The 20,121-nt window shown below is 33.9% G+C and overlaps 2 protein-coding genes across 6 annotated transcripts; one reads left to right on the top strand and one right to left on the bottom strand.

Moving 5' to 3' along the window:
• The first annotated feature begins 1,752 nt into the window (after positions 1-1,752).
• LOC100810694 (4,5-DOPA dioxygenase extradiol-like protein-like) lies at positions 1,753-6,377 on the top strand. Of its 3 annotated transcripts, none has more exons than NR_183221.1 (3): positions 1,753-3,277; positions 4,332-4,702; positions 5,624-6,377. NR_183221.1 is itself a non-coding variant. In NM_001255757.3 (3 exons), the coding sequence occupies exons 1-3, from the start codon at positions 2,042-2,044 to the stop codon at positions 5,817-5,819; spliced, it is 912 nt and encodes a 303-aa protein (NP_001242686.2). In that variant the 5' UTR covers positions 1,753-2,041; the 3' UTR covers positions 5,820-6,377. The 3 variants fall into 3 exon arrangements, 1 of the variants encoding a protein (NP_001242686.2); NR_183220.1 differs by having other exon boundaries at positions 1,753-3,922; NM_001255757.3 differs by having other exon boundaries at positions 1,753-2,386.
• A 260-nt stretch (positions 6,378-6,637) lies between these two features.
• On the bottom strand, positions 6,638-19,446 carry LOC100809781 (vesicle transport protein SFT2B). 3 transcript variants are annotated; one of them, NR_183219.1, is made up of 7 exons: positions 19,058-19,446; positions 11,297-11,350; positions 10,546-10,619; positions 9,031-9,148; positions 8,873-8,931; positions 7,088-7,478; positions 6,638-6,966 (listed from the first exon to the last, which is right to left on the bottom strand). NR_183219.1 is itself a non-coding variant. In NM_001415733.1 (6 exons), the coding sequence occupies exons 1-6, from the start codon at positions 19,208-19,210 to the stop codon at positions 7,400-7,402; spliced, it is 537 nt and encodes a 178-aa protein (NP_001402662.1). In that variant the 5' UTR covers positions 19,211-19,446; the 3' UTR covers positions 6,638-7,399. The 3 variants fall into 3 exon arrangements, 2 of the variants coding, with proteins under 2 accessions (NP_001402662.1, XP_006587394.1); NM_001415733.1 differs by having other exon boundaries at positions 6,638-7,478; XM_006587331.4 differs by lacking the exon at positions 6,638-6,966 and having other exon boundaries at positions 7,157-7,478; positions 11,297-11,381; positions 19,058-19,393.
• Between the last annotated feature and the right edge of the window lie 675 nt (positions 19,447-20,121).

Here is a 20,121-nt window from a genome sequence, read left to right as displayed (position 1 = left end):
TTAGGTTCGAGATTGAAACTTGATAAAGGATGGTTACCTAGTTGTCTTTCCTGCTGTGCCACGTACGAAAAGATTTTGGGTATTGTGGGTATTGGATCCATCAGCAACACATGAGAATGTATATTGTCATACTGCTCATTCAACCCTCGCAGGAACTGCATCGTGCGATCTTCTTGCTTTCGTTGAGCTATGGTGGTGAGTACCAAGCAAGTACACTTGACAGTGCATGGCATACGGGGTTTGGCCTGAAGTTTTCAATCTCATCCCATATGACCCGCAGCTTCGTGAAGTATTCTGTTACTGAGAGAGAACCTTGCTTAATGGATGAAGCTTCTTGTTGGAGTTCAGAAACTCTCAGAAGGTCCCCTTGCGCGCACCTAGACTTCAGATCATTCCAAATCTCTTCCGCTTTGTCCATCCACAAGACACTTTGTCTAATGGGGATGGATACTGAATGAACCAACCAAGACACTACCATGTTATTACAGCGACTCCATGCCCCGTGAGTTCTATCATATTTCAATGGCTCGGGTGCTTTTCCATTTACAAACTCTACTTTGTTCTTGGCGCTTAATGCCGTCATCATGGACCTACTCCATGAATGATAATTGCTAGAATCTAAAGGAGGTGAAACCAGTGCAACAGCTAGGTTCTCACTTGGGTGAAGGTAAAGATAACTATCTGTGCTTAGCATTGACTCGTTCATGGTGAGAAAGCAGATGAGAGGAAAACACGGGAGTGTAAAAGAGAGAGGTGACACAGCAGAACTCTTCTTCAAGAAGAGCTCTGATACCATGTTAATAAAGGTATTGTGCCATAGAGAGAGAAAGATAAGCGTGAATCACGTGTAAAATGACCAAATACTGCATGCCTTGTATTGATGCATTTATTATGTATTTATATCTCTGCAGAGTTTGCAGAGGAGAGAGAAAACGTTGGTAATTTTAGTCAGTTACACTCGAGAACCAATTCTAACTAACTAACAAAAAACTAATTGATGAAACGAACTTATGTTAAGATAACAAGCTTCCGCTAAGATGGGCATTCCTTCTCTTAAAAATGTATTTCTTTTGTATATCATGACCGAATCCGTTAATTAACCTTGTTAGTGTATTGTGAAAGGTCAAAATTACCCTTCATACTTCAATCCCTCATTTCGCTACTCTCCAACATGTTCTGGAAATCCCAAATTAAAAACCTCAAAATGTGTTCTGCTAGGGTTTGAGTTCTCTCTCAGGTTTGATGCCCATCATTTTTTGTGTGTTAGGATTTCAACGGCCACCATATGCGTCATTTTGGGTTAAAAGTAGATTTCTCTACTAATTTTTTTAGTGTTAGACAAATTGTGATTTGCGTCAAATTGTGAAACTTTTAATATAAAAACAAATGAAACCCATATCTATGATCAATAACTCACAAATGCATGAAAAAATCAAACAATAGTTGTTGAACTGAAAAATTATTGATAATTTAGAATTTTTTATATAAGACTAAACTGGTTATAAATAAAGTTTGATCATTATGAAATATGAACTTATAACTTTCTAATTATCTTTGAAGTATCTAATCATGTAACATTATTATAAAATATTCTTATTTTTACTTTATCATTATCAATAAATTAACTAGTTAATTATTCCACTTACTTGGTTGAAGACTACTTTGAACCTATCTTTTTACTCTCTTCTCAATGTTTTCGTTTAAACAATTACTGAGTATAACTTAATAATAAATACATAATACATATAAAAAGATCGATGAAACACCCTAGTAATTAATTATAAAATAATTTAGTTTTAATACGGCATAACAAATTTACAGTCTCAATTAATATAAAATGTTATAAAAATCATCAATATTAAAACTGTTTCATTTAATTAAATTCATTATAAAATGTTTGCCGGTCAAATGTAATAGACACAGACACGGAGAATATAATACAAAAGTTTCATTACTCTCTCTCTCTCTCTGTTGAATAACCCTCCACAACCACCTTATTCAATCTTTAAATAGCTTATTGATTAATGTCTTATAGTCTTCTATGAATAAGATCTTCAGATTTTGTTACAGTTTTTCAAATTATTCTGTGGCAAGGAGAGAAGAAAAGATCATAGAAAGTGGTGATTCTTCGAATATTGAAGAGAGAAATATGGGGTTGAGATTGAAGGAGACATTCTACTTGTCCCATGGAGCACCAACTCTTGCCGTAGATGATTCAATCCCTGCGTGGAACTTCTTCAATTCGTGGAAGGAGCAGTTTCCGACGAGACCCTCTTCCATTCTTATTATCTCCGCCCACTGGGACACCCATGTTCCCACCGTCAACGTCGTTCACCAGAATGATACCATCTACGACTTCTATGGCTTCCCCAAATCCATGTACAAGGTTAATTTGCCCTCTCTAAATTCTAACATATGTTCTTCAATGTTGCTATGCTTAATTATTATCTTTATTAAGAAAAAATAAATTATACACCGATGATATATTGGTTTATTTTTATAATGACTGCTTTGAGAATTATATTAACAGTGTTTTTTTATTGATCGAGAATATAAAAGTTATTAGAAAAAAATTCAAGTTTCATATCAATTAAATATAAAACTAAATAATAGTTTATAAGAGATTCTCATTCTCAAATTAGTTTTTGAAATTGAGTTAAAGCTAAAGTTAAAGAAATGTTAAGAAATTATATTGGAAAAAAATCTATTACTATTGTTTGTTGTTTGAGATCTTTGAATATATGCTTTGTTTGAAAGAAAAACAAAAGAAACTGTCTGGGGTGACGTAAGCTCTTGCGTGAAATGGAAAATGATGTTTGATCTTTTTGGCCTCAAATATTATTGTTTGAAGACCCACTATTGATTGTGAAAAGAGCGAATAATTAATATACATAAAAATATCATTTTCGTATGTACAATTTGTTTGAATGGGTTTGGTCAAAATGATTATCAGTCAACTAATATATTTTTATTAAATATTCAACAATAAACCTTTTAAATTATACAAATAGAGAGAGAGAGAGGAATAATTTGACTGCTTCCGACCAACTTGGTGGTGGACATTAACAATGTCTTTAGAAGTTTCTGGCGTCAATTTCAGAGCATTGACTTTATTTTTTTACGCCAACAAATGCCGACCCATGAAGTTTTCATTTCCAACACTATATTAAACCTTTTTTTTTCTTTTGGCACCTTTGACTTCTAAGTTCTAACCTTTTCCCCTCTTAATCCCTTGCCAAATCTCAACTAATTTCAAAGGATCTGGTTAATAATTAAGGTAATTTCTGGTTTATCTACATTTGAATGCATTTAAGATGAAAATTTTAAAAATTAATGTGAATCTCATATTTACATTTTATTTTAATTTAAATATTTCACATTATTTTACATCTCTTTTATTTCTTTAAATCCAACAGATCCTAAATCGATTATGTAATTCAAGAAACAAGATAGAATCATACGAGCATTCATAGTGTATAATTATTTAAATAGATTTCTATCTTACTTATGTAGACTTTATAATGTAACATAGATTTAAGTATTTTATAAAAAAAAATTATTTCAATGTTAAAATTGTTTAACTTAATTTTGTATGTTTTATAATTAATTTTTCTTAAAACAATAGTTTCTTTATTTAAATAACAATGTTAAACATCATATATAGTTGACCATCTACTAGTAGTTTCTTAATGGTGAGTAATTAGATGCTCGACTAAAAAAAAAATAGTTGATCATGGAACTCTGGCCGGCCAACTGTATATAAGCTGACTCACTAACAACCAATACGTGTACAAAATATGTAAAAGTAAGAAACTTTATTTGAACATAGTTAAAGAGTTCCTTTAATAATCTTGTATTCACTGTCTCACGTACCACATACTAAGTTCTCCTAAAAGCAAGTCTTGTAAAAATTACGAATCAGGTATTCTCATTTGATAATTATGACTTGAGCATATTTCAAGTAGAGTTGCAAATTTTCAAATACTAAGATTTTTTCTTCTTCTTGCTAGAGCTTAATTTTCATGTATTATGAATCTATTTTTTTTTTTTACTCTTAATCAATTAGAAATCACAACAAAGTGTGACTTAAAGTAATTCTTATAAAAATAATTAAATTTATCATACACAATAAGTTATGATTACATGACTCTCTAAAAAGTATATTTTATATTATTAATGTATAAATTATTTATTTTTTTGTATTAATCTTGCTATTTTTTTAATCTTTAATTTATATATAAGGGAGTTTACTCGGTTAATTGAACAAATGCATGAATTATTGTAAACTAATAGGGATGAAAAAATCTTAACTTGTACCCCTTTATTGGCAGCTGAAGTATCCAGCACCAGGGGCTCCACACTTAGCAAAGAGGGTGAAGGAGCTACTCTTAGGATCAGGGTTTAGCCATGTGGATGAAGATAAGAAACGTGGGCTTGACCATGGTGCATGGGTGCCACTCTTGTTGATGTACCCAGAGGCAGACATCCCAGTGTGTCAACTCTCTATTTCATCAAACAAAGGTGGTACCTATCACTACAACATGGGAAAGGCTTTGGCTCCTCTTAAGGATGAGGGTGTTCTTATCGTTGGGTCTGGGAGTGCCACCCACAACCTCAGAGCAATTGCACCTCGTGGTACCCCACCTGCTCCATGGGCTTCCGCATTTATGTCCTGGCTAAAAACCTCTCTTCTTGATGGAAGGTAATTAACTCTTTGCCTTGGTTTCCACATTCACATGCATAGGAGTACTCTTTATGATTGTGGATTGGAAATGCCAATTCATTACCCTTATATATATATATAGGTTCATTTGGATGTAACATGACATAAAGGTTGGCTCTATTTTTTATTTGATATATTAAAAAAAATAGAATATAAGATTTGATGCATCATTTGTTTCAAAATAAATGTTGTATTTTAAAAAAAAATTATTCTAAAATAAATGTTACATTTGATTTTTTAATGTAACATTAATTGTTCTTTTTCATTAATACTCTTAACAAATGTCACTTTAATTTTTAAAATCTAATATTAATACTACTCTATTTCATCTATTTATGTAAAACAACCTAAGACTACATATTTTGGGACGGAAATAGTACTACATATTTTGGTTCTACTATAAAGAGTAAAGCCAATGAGAACGAAAGGTTAAAGGATGTTTTATTCTATTTTATCCATGCACCAAACGATTACATTCACCAACATGCATTACGTACTGTTGTATATGTAGCTCTGACTTTTAGATTGGCTCTGGTGAGTTTTTATCTTAGAAGTGGTAACCTGTCTATTTGCACATATCACAATATTCATGGATTACTTTATATGAGCTTATGAAATAGCTTACCAAGTGGTAAAAAAGAATAAAGTAAGCTGTAGTTTTCAACTAGAGTTATGAAATTGACTCACTATTTTCGTTGACCAATATCTTCCTACCATTTATTTACCAAGTAGTTAAGGTATAAGCATGATGTAGTTATTTTGATGTGCTAGAAACTCTTAACTCTTACCCTTGGTAACATTGACAAGTATCAACAAGACTTGTAATGGTTAAAAGGATATATAGCATGTTTCTTATGTATCGTTTAATGCAAGTGTTTCAATATTCCATGGCTCTTGTAGATACGAGGAAGTAAATGAATACGAAGAGAAGGCCCCATATGCAAAAATGGCTCATCCCTGGCCAGATCACTTCTTCCCATTGCATGTGGCCATGGGAGCTGCTGGTGAAAATTCAAAGGCCAAAGTTGTACATGATAGTTGGGATGGTGGTTCTATGTCTTATGCTTCTTTCGGTTTTACAACAGCTGACAGTTGATCCCACATACTCATACGTTCTCTATACTGTTCAATGTTGTCTTAATATGTATAATAATTAAAATCACAAATACTTTGTTATGTATCAATACTGTGTGTTTGTTTATCTATTCGTCGCTAAAGGCCTATGGCTTGGTTCATATATGGCAGGCTCAAATCTCAATCCATCTCTTTTCACCTCTTCCTGCTTATTTAGCTTTCAAAATTAATACTTGGTTTGTTCCATTATAATTTTTGTATAAGAAAAAAATTATTCCAAAATAATTATCATTTTAATTTTTCAATGTTACATTAATTACTTTTTTTAACTTATATCCTTTATTATATTAATGGTGAACAACAAATTTTTTTAAAATTATTATTTTTTTCATCTATTTATTATTTTTTCTTAGTTAGTACGTGTAACCTAACCCAAGACAGAATCGGATGAAGTATTTTAATAGTAGTATCGGTGTGAGTTGTGTCATTCTCCTTACTAGTAGTTTCATTTATGGATGGGTCGTGCAGTTTGTAGTTTATTGGTGAAGAATATATAAATGCTACTCTAAGTTTCTTATTCGCATCAATGGTGTATGTTAACCTTGAAATGAACAGTCCCATATCCTTAAAAATATTATTAATAAGATCAGAGCCTCTTCCAATGGACGGGCCAAAACTGTAAGCACGACAAGAAACAACTCTCTAAGAGGGGAAGATCAGAACGACATTGGCCATGTCGATGAGCATGCAAAACTCCTTTCCACGCCACTCATACAATTGTCGATCTCGCAAAAATGTGAGTATGGACGAGCAAAGCAAATTAATTTATTTTAGTTTTTGAAAAAACTCATTGGCGCCAATGGTAAATCAATGCCTCTAATCTCATCGTGTGTGTGTCGCTGTGTTTGTTTGGATTGCAGTATGGTGTTTCTTCTTCCATGTTTCTCTTTATTGGTTGCATAAACGTGTGTAAATCGTTTAGTGATTGTGTTTGTAGAGGAAGTGATGAACATGATTGTTGAAGGATGCACGACTTTTGCTTTGGTAAAGCATCTTCAGGCGCCACCAAGATGAAGATTCATTTTTTGTGTTAGTTTTAGTGGGTGCCAATGAAGCACGCGGTGCAAGAGGAAAGGAGAAAAAAATTCCAACGATGGCACACTGGTGGTCTGCAGCAGAGAGAAAGAGAGAGGAAGGGGGAAAAGGTTAAATAGGAAAAGATAAGAAGAAAAAGAAGAAGAAAAATCCATCGGATCAAAATAATAAAAAAAAAATAATGGTTTACAAAACCTTTCCCATGGTGAGAAACATGTTTAACTCTCCCATCTTAGCCTCCACCAAGAATGAGATGACAACTAGTTGAAAGAAATGAAAATCTTTACATTAGCTCATAAACAACATAATACAAATTAACAAGATTTTACGTCTAACAATCTAGTAAAACCTAAACAAGACTCCACAAAAGGAAAGAGCAAGCAGTAGAGAATCATAGTCCACAAGTGTATTTCAGCAGCAAAAAAACTTTTCTACAGGACTGCAAGGATATTGAGGCTGTCAATGCAGTGAGTTCAACATACAATGTCATAATCTCGAGTATATAACCTAAAATTCTGTGTCAAAGCATGAAACCATGATCTTTGAAACCATGGCCCTCGCAAAAGGGATGTAGCTCAAGCTATACCTGTCAATCAAAACATCAGAAGATAGAAGAAGTATTAAAACATTACACAGGTGTGGACAGCTGTCAATCACAACAGGATAAATCATATTATTGCATTCTCCAAGAGATATCAGATTATACAAATATTGATAGCATATATATCATAAAAATTTCAGATGGAAGCTAGTATTTTTACTTTTATAATGCTTTATAAGTTAAACTCTTATAATGATGTGACAATAAATACATACTGATAACGGATCAAAATTGAATTTTATAAAGTTTTCGTTTATTTTTAACATTCAGGTATAAGGTAGCTTATACCATATTATAAAATGATAAAACACATTGGTATGTAGTGGTAGAAGCTCATTCCTTGCATTATTGGGTGCTAGCTTCGTTCCTTGGTTTCTCACTTTTTATGTCTTATAATTGCAACTTTAGTAAAGATGTATTGCCATCAGATACTGCCACATGAGCCAACTAAAGGCCTGTTGAATCATGAAAACTGTTGCTATTCACGATTTCACCCGGCTTGGAGCTAGTTATTCTGGTTTTAATGCTAAAAGGAGCTTCACCATCCACGCCATAATTTATGCCTCAAAACTCAACAACGAATTAATCCCAAATTGAAGTTTCTGCTGCAAACTATGCTAAGTTCATTTCCAATTCCTATCTTCTGCTTTATCACTAAGCATTGTAGCCGAATTTCTCTTTTTATCTTATTTCTCCCTTTATGCACATAGTCCCTATCATGGACATTACAGAATACCTAAGCCATTTCAACTATAAACATACATATTTACTACATAGGTTTTCATTTTTTATGATCTGTTTGTGGTTACACCAGAAATGAAGGCACTTATATATCTCTGGTATATTACCTGACATATACTAAAACCATTACAAACTGACAAGTATGTGCCTAAACCAAGTTGAAGAAATCAGCAAAACTGTGGGACCTAACAAAACTGAAATGGAGAAAGTCTTCTACTAATTTCAGTATGGTACTGCCAGACTGGTTGTTACGAATCAATGAACCAGAATTGAAGAATAGAACAAAGATAGAAAGAACAAGAGTGGATTTGAACAAAATAAGGGGAGAATTCTCCAAGAGTTTCCCCTTTCACAACTAAGCTATTTCTGTTTTACAATTCTAACAATTAATAATGCCCTCTAAATAATTCTATAACCATTGTAACTATTTTTCTCCGGGGCCTATCACTGGACATATAGCATTTTTCTCCAGGGCACATATAATTGAATTTATGTTAGAATTTTCCCTAAAATAGGCTTACTCCTGCTTATGCCACATCATATTTATGGTATGGTAACTTAATGCGTGCATACACCACACTATAGGTTATATATCAAACAAATTTATATGGAAGGCATTTGGAAAATTTGTGACATACCAAACAAGTGCCCCAAACTCCAAAATAATTGCAAGAAGTGTCAGTAACTTGTTATGAACCTGCTTAACGCAAAATAATGAGATAGTGAGCTAAATTTTAAGAAAGGCTCTATTTGTGTTTAAATAAAAGGAAGAAAAGACAAATGCATTTTTACTTACATAAAGAGCACAGAACAAGGCGATTATCATACTTGCAATGTATATGGCTGTTGCATATATACGGGCAGGATCCAGCATCATTGTCACTTGCCTTTTAGGACCTATAAGGAATGCTGTGCTGCCATAAAAAAGAAATCCCACTTAGCATTTGAAGAAAACAGAACAGCTATGACAAGGAGTTTAAAATACTATTAAAAAACGGAGCTATTCATAATTTTTCAACTTTAAACTATTTATTCAATTTAAAATACTAAACTTGCAAGAGTAAAATGAAACAATAAATGTAACAAGAACTATTTCTACAGCAAAATACATAAAAGAGGGACACATTTTTTTATAAGAGAGAGATCAAATGTTATAAACAAAATTTAATCTCAAAGATGGCATCTATGGAAAAATTATCACTTTAATACTAGCAATTTCAAAGATGGCATCTATGGAAAAATTATCTCTACTGATTTATCTAGTTACTTACAGCAGAAATCGATGTTCAAATTATAACTTTTAAATATACAAGAAACACATCAGATACACATAAAACTGAGTGCCACACCACCCAGGTAGAAGAAAACCGAAGTCCAGAATGAGATTATGCAAATCAGTCATGCTTATTTGTCATCTTGATATCTTAACCTTAAGAAAATAGTTCTATACGGGTTGTTAAAATTTGTATACTACAAAGTACAAAGTAAGAATTCAAATTATATAACATCTATTTTATCAGAATGAACTCCTAATATTTGGTTCCTTTCAGTTTCAGTTTCATCCATAAAAACAAAAATTAAACCATGAAAATCTCTCTTGTAAGCATTGTGGTAGATACCCTATTATTACAAGAGCCTATGTGAGGAGAAAGGAAAGGAAGTGATTAAGGACACACATGAACAACAGAGGTGAGATAAAACGGAATGCGCATGGGGGATTTTCTTTTAACAGACTTAACACATGGATGCAGGGGAGAAGAAGAGTGAGGAAGGTGTGAAGTTTGCTAAGTGTGTTAAAAGCAAACATGGAAAGAGAGAAGGCAAGAAAGAATCAGTGAGAACAGTGGGACTTACGAGGAAGGTAGGCCCCTGAAGAGCTAGCCTAGTCACTGTAATGCTAAGATTTATGTTTCTTTCCTATGTCAGTTTCTATGATCTATGGGTTAAGTACTTAATGGATTTTACCATTTAATTGTTAGGACTTAAAGCCCACAAAGAGAACCCAATCCAATAGAATAGCCTATTGGGTGTGAGAATCTTATGGCATAAGTACTAATTTGAGGCTCATGTGATTAGTGCTGTGTTCACTTATAATGATATAAAGAGTAAAGGAACATTGTCCCCTGGTCCCCAGCCAAAAGAAAATAAAAAAAAATTCCATTACTGACAACAGCGAAATATTTGAAACCTGTGAATGGAAATCCAGTGAACTAGAGACCGTTTAAATTTATCTTTAATTCAAATAAATCAAATTGCAAAGCACAAGGAAGTCAGCATCACAATGTAACTACAGCTGTAAAACAGAACATACCTTCCAAGTGAAAGCAAATTACCAAGAGTGAATGCTATCGCAAACTTGATTGGTTTGAAGAAAACAAGCATAGACTGTAACATAGGATAGGAAATTCAATTTATTAGTGCTTATTCTTGTCTGCCAATATTCTACATTAAAGTAGAAAGAGTTACAGTTGTAAGTGAAGTTTTCAGAAAGGCAGTGAAAATAACTATATTCCCAACAAATTTACATAAAAAAAAGACGAGAGACACCATTATGAGATTTGTTCATTATCCTCATATTGTAAATATGCAATTTTTTCCATCTATTCTACTCCAATTGTAGATTTAAGTCAAAAAAGCCAAAAGCATGGGAGCTTATTACTTATACTCTATATCTATAAGGAGAATTCTGTGGCATCAATGCCTAGTTGGCAGTATCAATAAATGTTGGATAATTTTTAAAAAATAAAAACAAGACAATCTAATGATGAACAAATCACAACAGCAAGGTTGCTGCTGCCTTGGGTTGTGACTTCATTGGTCATAGGTTATAATTATACTAGACATAGAAACATTCTCAACAATCACATTCACAGGGATATAAGGTGCATACATGAGCCCACACTGGTAGTGTAGGAACCATTGGGCTGTCTATTAGTATTGGGTGTGGCCATATTATTTAAAGAAAGATTCAAGGCAGCTGAAGATTAATATTCTACATTGAACTGAAGAACTGGCATATAAGCTTCACTTATCTAACAAAAAAATCAAAATGTCAAACTTACCAATAGCGTACAAGTTAATCCAGAAGCAAAGCATATGGCAAAACCATATAGTCTCTGATCACAGACAGAGAGCATATTAGTTAAACTGTGAAAGACAATTTACAAATAGAAATCTGTTAGATGAATCAAATGAATATTTCAATATGACGGTAGTTTGGGTAAATAAGAAAACATGAGGAGATTGATGCAGAGTTTAGTAAAAAAAATCCAAAATAAAGGATAAAAGAGAGAATATGTAGGGACTAGAGTGAGATTCTAAAAACAGCCTAATGGTCCTAATCATAGGAGTTAATCAGATCTCACAAAAATATCAAGTAAAACTGATACTTCAGGCGTTTTTTATATTCCCCAAGTCATAACCAACCAATCCCCAATAATAACAGGTACTGTGAATGAAACAAATAAGAAAAGAGAGAGAAACACAACATCATTATGCTACTCAAAGCCCTATGTTTGCTTTAGTTCAATTCTGTAAATTCCTAAAACCAATCTAACACCAGCATGTAGTTGAGTATTTCTGGGTCCTCCAAACAACAAAGATATCATCATCCAAAACCATTTGTTTGAAACAGAAGGTATCATTATATATTGGAAATTGCATAGTTGGTGTATTGAGACTTTATTCTAAGGAGCCTCAAAACATGATACCTCTATTAGACTGCATATCACCACTCATTAACCAAGTAACATCTTACAGGACAAATGAACCTAAAAGTTATACAATGTCATGATACCCTTATCAATGGAATTGATTAGCAGAATATTAGTTATTAATTGACACAAATTACAGAATATTTGTTATTATTGACACAGATTTGTTGGCCATTCAAAACAGTAGATCTTACATGATTATACAGCTGTAATTATCTCCTTAATTAGTTATCCCAGTTGTAAGATAGCATTTATTGCAAATTGACTATTTAATGCACAGATGTAGAAATCAAATTGTATGAGTACTATTTAATGCAGAATTCTCGACAGGAAACACACAGTTTTCATCTGCAACTTTTTTAGTCTAATATGGTATCAGTCTAGGTTGCGATCCTAGCATGGTTCTATCCAAAATTAGTAGCCTCTTGGTTTTGCAAGACTATCCAGTTCTTTTCCCTTGTTCCTTTTGTAATTTCTCTCTTGTGATTACTTTTTTTCCCCTTAGCCTTATGTCTAGTGACAAGTATGATGTCTTATTCATTCGCCTTAATGGCAAGAACCATTCTGTCTGGGCATTCCAGCTCCAGATATTTGTCAAAGGTAAGAACCTTTGGGGTCATGTTGACAGCACCAGTTCTGTTTCTAACAAAGAAAGCCAGTCGAACGAATATGCTGCGTGGGAAGTCAAGGACGCCTAAGTCTTAACATGGATCATAGGCTCAATTGATCCTCATTATTCTCAATCTCCGACCATTCAACACTGCAGTCAAGATGTGGGCTTATCTCAAGAAGATTTATAGCTAGAATAATACTGCTAGAAGGTTCCAGCTGGAACATGAAATTGCCATATTTCAATAGGATAGTCTCTCAATTTCTGAATTCTATTCCCAGTTCATGAATCGTTGGGCTGAATACACTGACATTGTCTATGAAGATTTGTCAAATGAAGGTCAAATTGCAGTGCAACAAGTTCATGAGTCTACAAAAAAGAGATCAATTTCTTATGAAATTGAGATCTGACTTTGAGGGTATTCGGTCCAATCTCATGAATAGAGCTCCTGTCCCCCTTGGATACATGCCTCAATGAGCCTCTTCGTGAAGAACAACATCTCCTAACTCAAGCATCCATGGAACAACAAAAATCTAGCTCTTTTCCAGTAGCATATGCTGCTGTACAAGGAAAACCTAAATGTCGAGACCTAGTCCAATGCTTTTGTTGCAAAGAACTTGGACATTTTGCTTCACATTGTCCTAAAAGTTTTGCAATTATTGCAAAAAGGATGGCCATATCATTAAAGAATGCCCTATAAGACCACCAAGGAAAACTAAAACAGCCTTTACTATTGAGGCTGGTACTTCTACTGTTGGTGGTTCTATGAATCAAAATGCTTCTCATTTTGTGCAACCAATGACCTCTGCAATGGTCCAACAAATGATAATTTCAGCATTTTCTGCTTTAGGATTTTCAAGTAAACCTTTTTCTTCTTGTACTCTGTGGTATTTTGACTCTGGTGCATCCAATCACATGACCAAAGTGTTGAATCCCTTAAAAATGTCATAACATATTTTGATAACCTTTAAATTCATACTACTGATGGAAACAGTCTACCAATCATAGCTATTGGTGACATTTTCTCCTCTTTAATCAATTGTTTTGTTTCCTCTGGTCTTACTAGTAATCTTATTTCTGTTGGTCAACCAGTTGACAATGATTGCAAAGTTGCATTCTCTAAATTTGGTTGTCTTGTGCAGGATCAACAATCAGGGAAGATGATTGCAAAGGAACCTAAAGTTGGACATCTTTTTCCCCTTTATTTCTCTCAGCCTCAATGTTCTTTTCTGCCTTTTGTTTCTTGCAATTCAGCTATTGTTAATTTCCACATATGGCGTAAGCGCCTTGGTCACCCACACTCTTGTGTACTTCATGACTTAATGAAATCTGGTGTTCTTGATAATAAAATTTCTCCATCTCTTAGTGTTGTTCAATTTGAATGCAACTCTTGCAAACTTGGGAAAAGTAAAATTCTACCAATTCCAATTCATAAATCAAAGGTAAATCAGTCTTGTGATATGATTCATAGTGATTTATGGAGGATTGCAACGGTTATATCCCAAGTTATTTACAAATACTTCATCACTTTTATTGATGACTATACTTGTTTCACTTGGGTTTATTTTTTGCACTCTAAAGATGAAGCATTCTCTGTTTTCAAAAAATTTCATGCCTATGTCCAGACCCAATTTTCTTCCAAGATTAAAATTTTGCATTCCAACAACAGGGGGGAATATACATCTCATTCTTGTAGACAAATAACATTTTATCTCAAAGGTCATGTCCTTCCACACCCCAACAAAATGGGGTAACTGAAAGGAAAAATTGTCATCTTCTTGATGTTGTCCGTACCCTTTTGTTGGAATCTTTTGTGCCACCTCAACTTTGGTGTCAGGTTCTCTCTACTGATTTCCACCTTATTAACAGCCTGTCTTCTCAATCATTAAACAATGATTCTCCTTTCTTCAGGTTATTTGGTCACAAACCCACTTATTCCAATCTACGCACTTTTGGTTGTATTTGTTATGTCCACCTTCTCCCACAAGAACGCACCAAGCTCATAGCTCAATCTGTTAAATGTGCTTTTTCTTGGTTATTCTACCCTCCATATAGGATTTGTATTTGTATGTTATGATCCTAATCTACATAGGCTTCGAGTTTCTAAAAATGTCATCTTTCAAGAAGATATATATTTTTTTCAAACTAATCAAGACACTCCCTCTTCTACATCCACATCTGTTTTGCCATTGTTCCATAACAATTCTATAGGAAAACCAGCACCACAACCTTTATTGGTGTATCAAAGATGTCAGGCTGTTCCACCAAATCCACCATCCATACCTTGAAGGCCCCCTCCCGATCAATCTCTGGCTGCTGATCGAGTGCTTCATCCAACACTAGCTACTTTACGTCCCAGTACTCGCATTAGTAAACCACCAGAAAACTATGGTTTTTCTTTCCCTTTATCATTGACAACAACTATAACATTTGTTCCTATTCCTTCTTCCTATAGACAGGCCATGGAGCATAAATGTTGGAGAAAAGCTATTGAAACAGAACTTCTAGCACCAGAAGAAAATCAAACATAGGATGTTGTAACCTGTCCTTCTTCTGTCAAATCCCTTGGCAACAAATTTGTATTCAATATAAAGTTTTGTTTAGATGGATCAATCGATCAATACAAGTCCAAGCAGGTTGTTCTTGGAAATAAGCAAGAATTTGGCCTTAATTATGAGGAGACCTTTGCACTTGTGGTCAAAATGACTACTGTGCGCACTATTCTTGCCATTATTGCATTTGAATCTTGGCAAATACACCAGATGGATGTTAAGAATGCATTCCTCCATGGTGACCTCAAGGAGAAAATTTACATCAGACTTCCTACCGGTATGCCTTCACCTTTGTCTAATGTTGTTTGCAAACTAAAACGTTCTTTATATGGATTGAAAGGAATTGTCATACTTGGTTTTTCCTTCATACAAAGCAGGTATGATTCGTCACTTTTCATACAAAGGAGCTTAAAAGGAATTGTCATACTTCTTGTTTATATGGATGATATTGTGGTCACCCGATCAGATCAAGAGGCTATCAGTACAATCAAGACTCTGTTGCATTCAACTTTCCACATAAAAGACCTTGGCCAACTCACTTATTTCTTGGGATTAGAAGTACACTTTCAACAGAAAGGCATTTTTGTCAATCAGCACAAATATATTCAAGATCTAATTCAATTAGTTGGCCTCACTAATTCTACTCTTGTTGACTCTCCAATGGAAATTTATCTGAAATTGCGACGAGATGAAGGTGTGCTTCAACAAGACCCAACTTTCTATCGTAAGCTGGTTGGAAGTCTTATTTATCTAACCATCACCAGACTAGACATCTCATTTGCTATGAGCAAATTCATGCAATTTCCTCGGCATTTGCATCTTTCAACAGTACACCATATTATTAAGCATCTACTTAGTACTTTCAGTCGTGGTCTTTTCTTTCCTGCTGGTGCATTAACACAACTTCAAGCATACAATGATTCCGATTGGGCTGGATGTCCAGACACACAGAAATCCACTACTAGCTGGTGTATGTTCTTAGGGGAAGCTCCAATCTCTTGGAAATGCAAGAAACAAGACTCAGTCTCCAAATCATCCATTGAAGCAAAATACCGTGTCATATCTGCTGCATGCTTTGAGATTATTTGGCTACGCGGTCTCCTTTCAGAGCTTGGTTTTTCGCAAGCAAAATGAACTTCATTGCATGTTGACAATACAAGTGTCATTCCAATTGCCACAAATCTTGTTTACCATGAAAGAACGAAGCATATGAAGGTTGATTGTCACTCAATTTGGGAGGTGTATGACCATCGAGTTATCACCTTGATGCATGTTTCTAGATCTGCTCAACTCGCTGACATTCTCACAAAATCCTTGACACATCAACAACATAATTTCCTAGTCAGCAAATTGATGTTTTTAGACTTACCAACATCAATTTGAGGGGGGATGTCAATGGAATTGATTGTCGGAATATTAGTTATTAATTGACACAAATTATAGAATATTTATTATTATTGACACAAATTTGTTGGCCATTCAAAACAGCAAATCTTGCATGATTATATAGCTGTAATTATCTCCTTAATTAGTTATCCCAATTGTAGGATAACATTTATTGCAGATTGACTATTTAATGCACAAATGTAGAAATCAAATTGTATAAGTATTATTTAATGCAGAATTCTCTATAGGAGAACATACAGTTTTCATCTGCAACTTTCTTAGTCCAATAACCCCTTACTCCTCTGAATTCAGTTCAATAAGACAGTCCATAAATATCCCAGCTAAATGAAATGTACTTCAGTCATCCAGTTAATTTCATCTTCCAACAACTATTTCGTTTATTTCACCTTTTCTATGAATGATTTTGTGAAGATATTTAAGTATTCACTGCAATCCATCAGTGAAACATTCTCATTTATCTCCTAAAAGCAAGTATAAGTTATTTCTAACGATACACAAATCTAAAATGATAACTTCTATAAGAAAATATCATCCCTATATTTTCTCTTGATTTGATTTCAAAATCGTATATCATCTGTCGATTGAAACATTGTAATAACTTCAAATGTTGTTAAATAGTCACTGTAGCGCACTAGCGCTATAGCATTGCAGAATTTCTCAGATCCACAATTGTGACTCTGTCTGCTATTGTGGCCGCTATGGGTGTTGTGGTTGCGGCATGTATCCTGCATCCTCTTGTCCTCTCTAGCGAGTCTCAAGCCAATTGAACTTTTGAGTTAAAATATTATGCCAATTTTTATGAATTTTATTTTTCTTTGCATACAGCTTAATTTTTTATATATGTTTAATGGATATATATATATATATATATATAACACAAAATATTTCAACAGCTATGCGACTTCTGCTATTTGCCCACAACGTTATCTGCTATAGGTAATAGTGGATTATCGGCTTCAATATTTTAAATCCCGGATAGCGGCATATAGTGGATAGCCTCGAAAACACTATAGCGGGATAGCAAATAGTAGATAGCGGAAGTCACTAATTTGAAAAAAATTTACATAGTTTGTGTAATGTATACTATATACATATAAATTCTCAAAAATGATAAAAATTACTAATTTGAAAAAAATTTACATAGTTTGTGTAATGTATACTATATACATATAAATTCTCAAAAATGATAAAAATTACTCAAAATTGATGAAATTCATAATTAACAACTAAAAAGTCATACGTGTCTTAAACAAAACATACAAGTAAATTCTTAAAATTTGAACCTAGGGCATAACTCAACCCCACAAAAGCAGCTTGTAAGATAAAGATTGTCCAAGCTTTATAAGTTCTATTTAAGCCATATCTCTAGTTGATATGAGACTAGACCACCACCTTTGAGGTTGCAATTAAGGCAGCCCCCAAAGAGGCCACAACTGAAGCAGGCTACTGGTGACTGCAAATAAAGCGGCATTTTAACATAAATACCAAAAATCAAATATAAGTTTCCTAGACAGGAATGATCATCTTCGGTCTAAATCCAAATCTTCTTTATTATTTCCATCACTACTGTAGCTGTAGATTTAATTTTTGGAAATTGAAATCCCAAAAACAGCCTCCTACAAAAGCCCCTAAGGTCTCTCTGTTCAAAGGGCTTTTTTGGATTAAACACATAGCTCTGCTATGGCCGCTACACCAAACCGCTCCACTGTGGCAGCCTCTGTAGCGGGCAAAGCCACTATAGCACGCTATTTGAAACCCCGATAGGCTTTTTGCCATTTTCCGCATTCCACAATTGATAACACTGATAACATCTCAGTATCTAAAGAAAGAGAAAAAGGGTGACAACCACTGCCCATGCGACTTTCTACCTTTATTCCTATACCTGTGCTCCCCTCACATTCATGGTTAAAATTTATATTCTTAGGGGGCAGTATTTTGCTAATTTTCCTCAAGAACACTGTAAATAGAGGGGGGAGCCAAATAAATCTCAATGTGAGTTGTTCTCACTTAGATTGGTTAATAGTTATCAGGTACGTGGTACCAATATGGGTACAAGGTTTCGTGTAGGTATATGATTCATCAGATAGCTGAGAATCCAGTTCATGGTGCTTGATCCGGGGTAGATTTGGTATGTAGCATGCATGATTATTGAGAGAATTATTTAACTATGGAGTAGCTTTTCTCGTGTAACAGTCATATCAAAACTGCTCACGCGCCTATCTTCCAGCCTAACATACTAACTACAGTTTCTGATCTAACAACAGCAAATCAAATCCAAATAACAAAACATGAGGACTTTGAAAATGACAATAACGGAGAATCAAATGCTAAAAAATTGCAATGTCAAAAACCACAATTAAGGATCAGATCCACGTTCAAAACCGAGCAGAGCCCATCCAATTTCACTACCGAATCAGTTAATTTCACTCGAATTTTATCTTCCTTTCTATCTCATCCCTATGTATTCCTTTTTTCAGAGAATCCAAACGAATAACAAATATAATTCATCAATTAGAACAGAAATGGAGCGGAGGTGATGACCTGTGTGGTGGACAAGGTGCAGTTGCGGTTGAAGTCGTCCATGAAGGCGAAGGAGTTGCTGTTGTCCAATGCCGCAGCTTGTTGCTCTTCGTCTTCGACATCCATTCCCACCATAATCTTCACTTTCTCGAAGGCTTTGTTCATCTTTTCCATTGCTTCCCCACACTTTCTCGGGAAAATAAAAACTGTGGATCTGTGTTATGGAATTGGACGGTAACTAAGTAGTGAAGTTGCTTCGATTTTCAGAAACCGATTGTGGAATTTGGATGGAGATATCGCAACGACTCCACTTCACTGGAATCAAGCTCATGTCATGGAGGTGCTTTCTCTTTGTTTTTGTTGTTTATGGGTGATTATGAGGCTGCCATAAGAGTTGGGCCCAAAATTGGGCCCTAATTGACAAGCCCATGTCTTAATACATGCATCTTTCATAAAGTTCATTTTCGAATGTAAGTTTGCACTTTAGAATTAATTTTTAAAAAATAAAAATAAGAGATGTTGAATACAATAGTAGTAGGAATGTAAGAAATAAATGCCTATAGCATATTGCTAAAAGTATTTTATTTTATTTTTTTACACAAATTCACTTGTCATTATTGTGTCATTTGTGTGTTAAGGAGCTGAAGTTGCACATATTTACAGTTATCAAGTAAACAAATTGTTTATATTATTAGTATTAATAATATGATTTCATTAATGTATAAGGAAAGAAAACAACATGGTAAAATATCAAACTATCGAAGTAACAACTTTCTTTTTAATGTTGGTGTTGGTGCGACCCATAATTGACTTAATCGTAAAATTTAGTGCATCATCGTCAAAATCTAAAAAAAAGTATATTACATAAAATTGTAATTTTGAATAGTTTATAAAATGATCGTCAAAATCTAAAATGGTAAAAAACAACTTTGAATAGTTTCTAAAAAAATGTAATTTTAGCCACCTTAAAAAAACATTATAATTGTAACCAAATAAAAATAACTTCTAGTTTACGTAAAATTACTAAATATATATAATATATATTTTATATAACTTCATTGTCATTTTTTTTTTCAAAAGCTTAT

This window comes from Glycine max, chromosome 9, assembly GCF_000004515.6.
Source record: "Glycine max cultivar Williams 82 chromosome 9, Glycine_max_v4.0, whole genome shotgun sequence".
NCBI lineage: Eukaryota > Viridiplantae > Streptophyta > Magnoliopsida > Fabales > Fabaceae > Glycine > Glycine max.
Note: the sequence above shows the minus strand (reverse complement) of the source record. Positions and strands in the feature narration are given on the sequence as shown.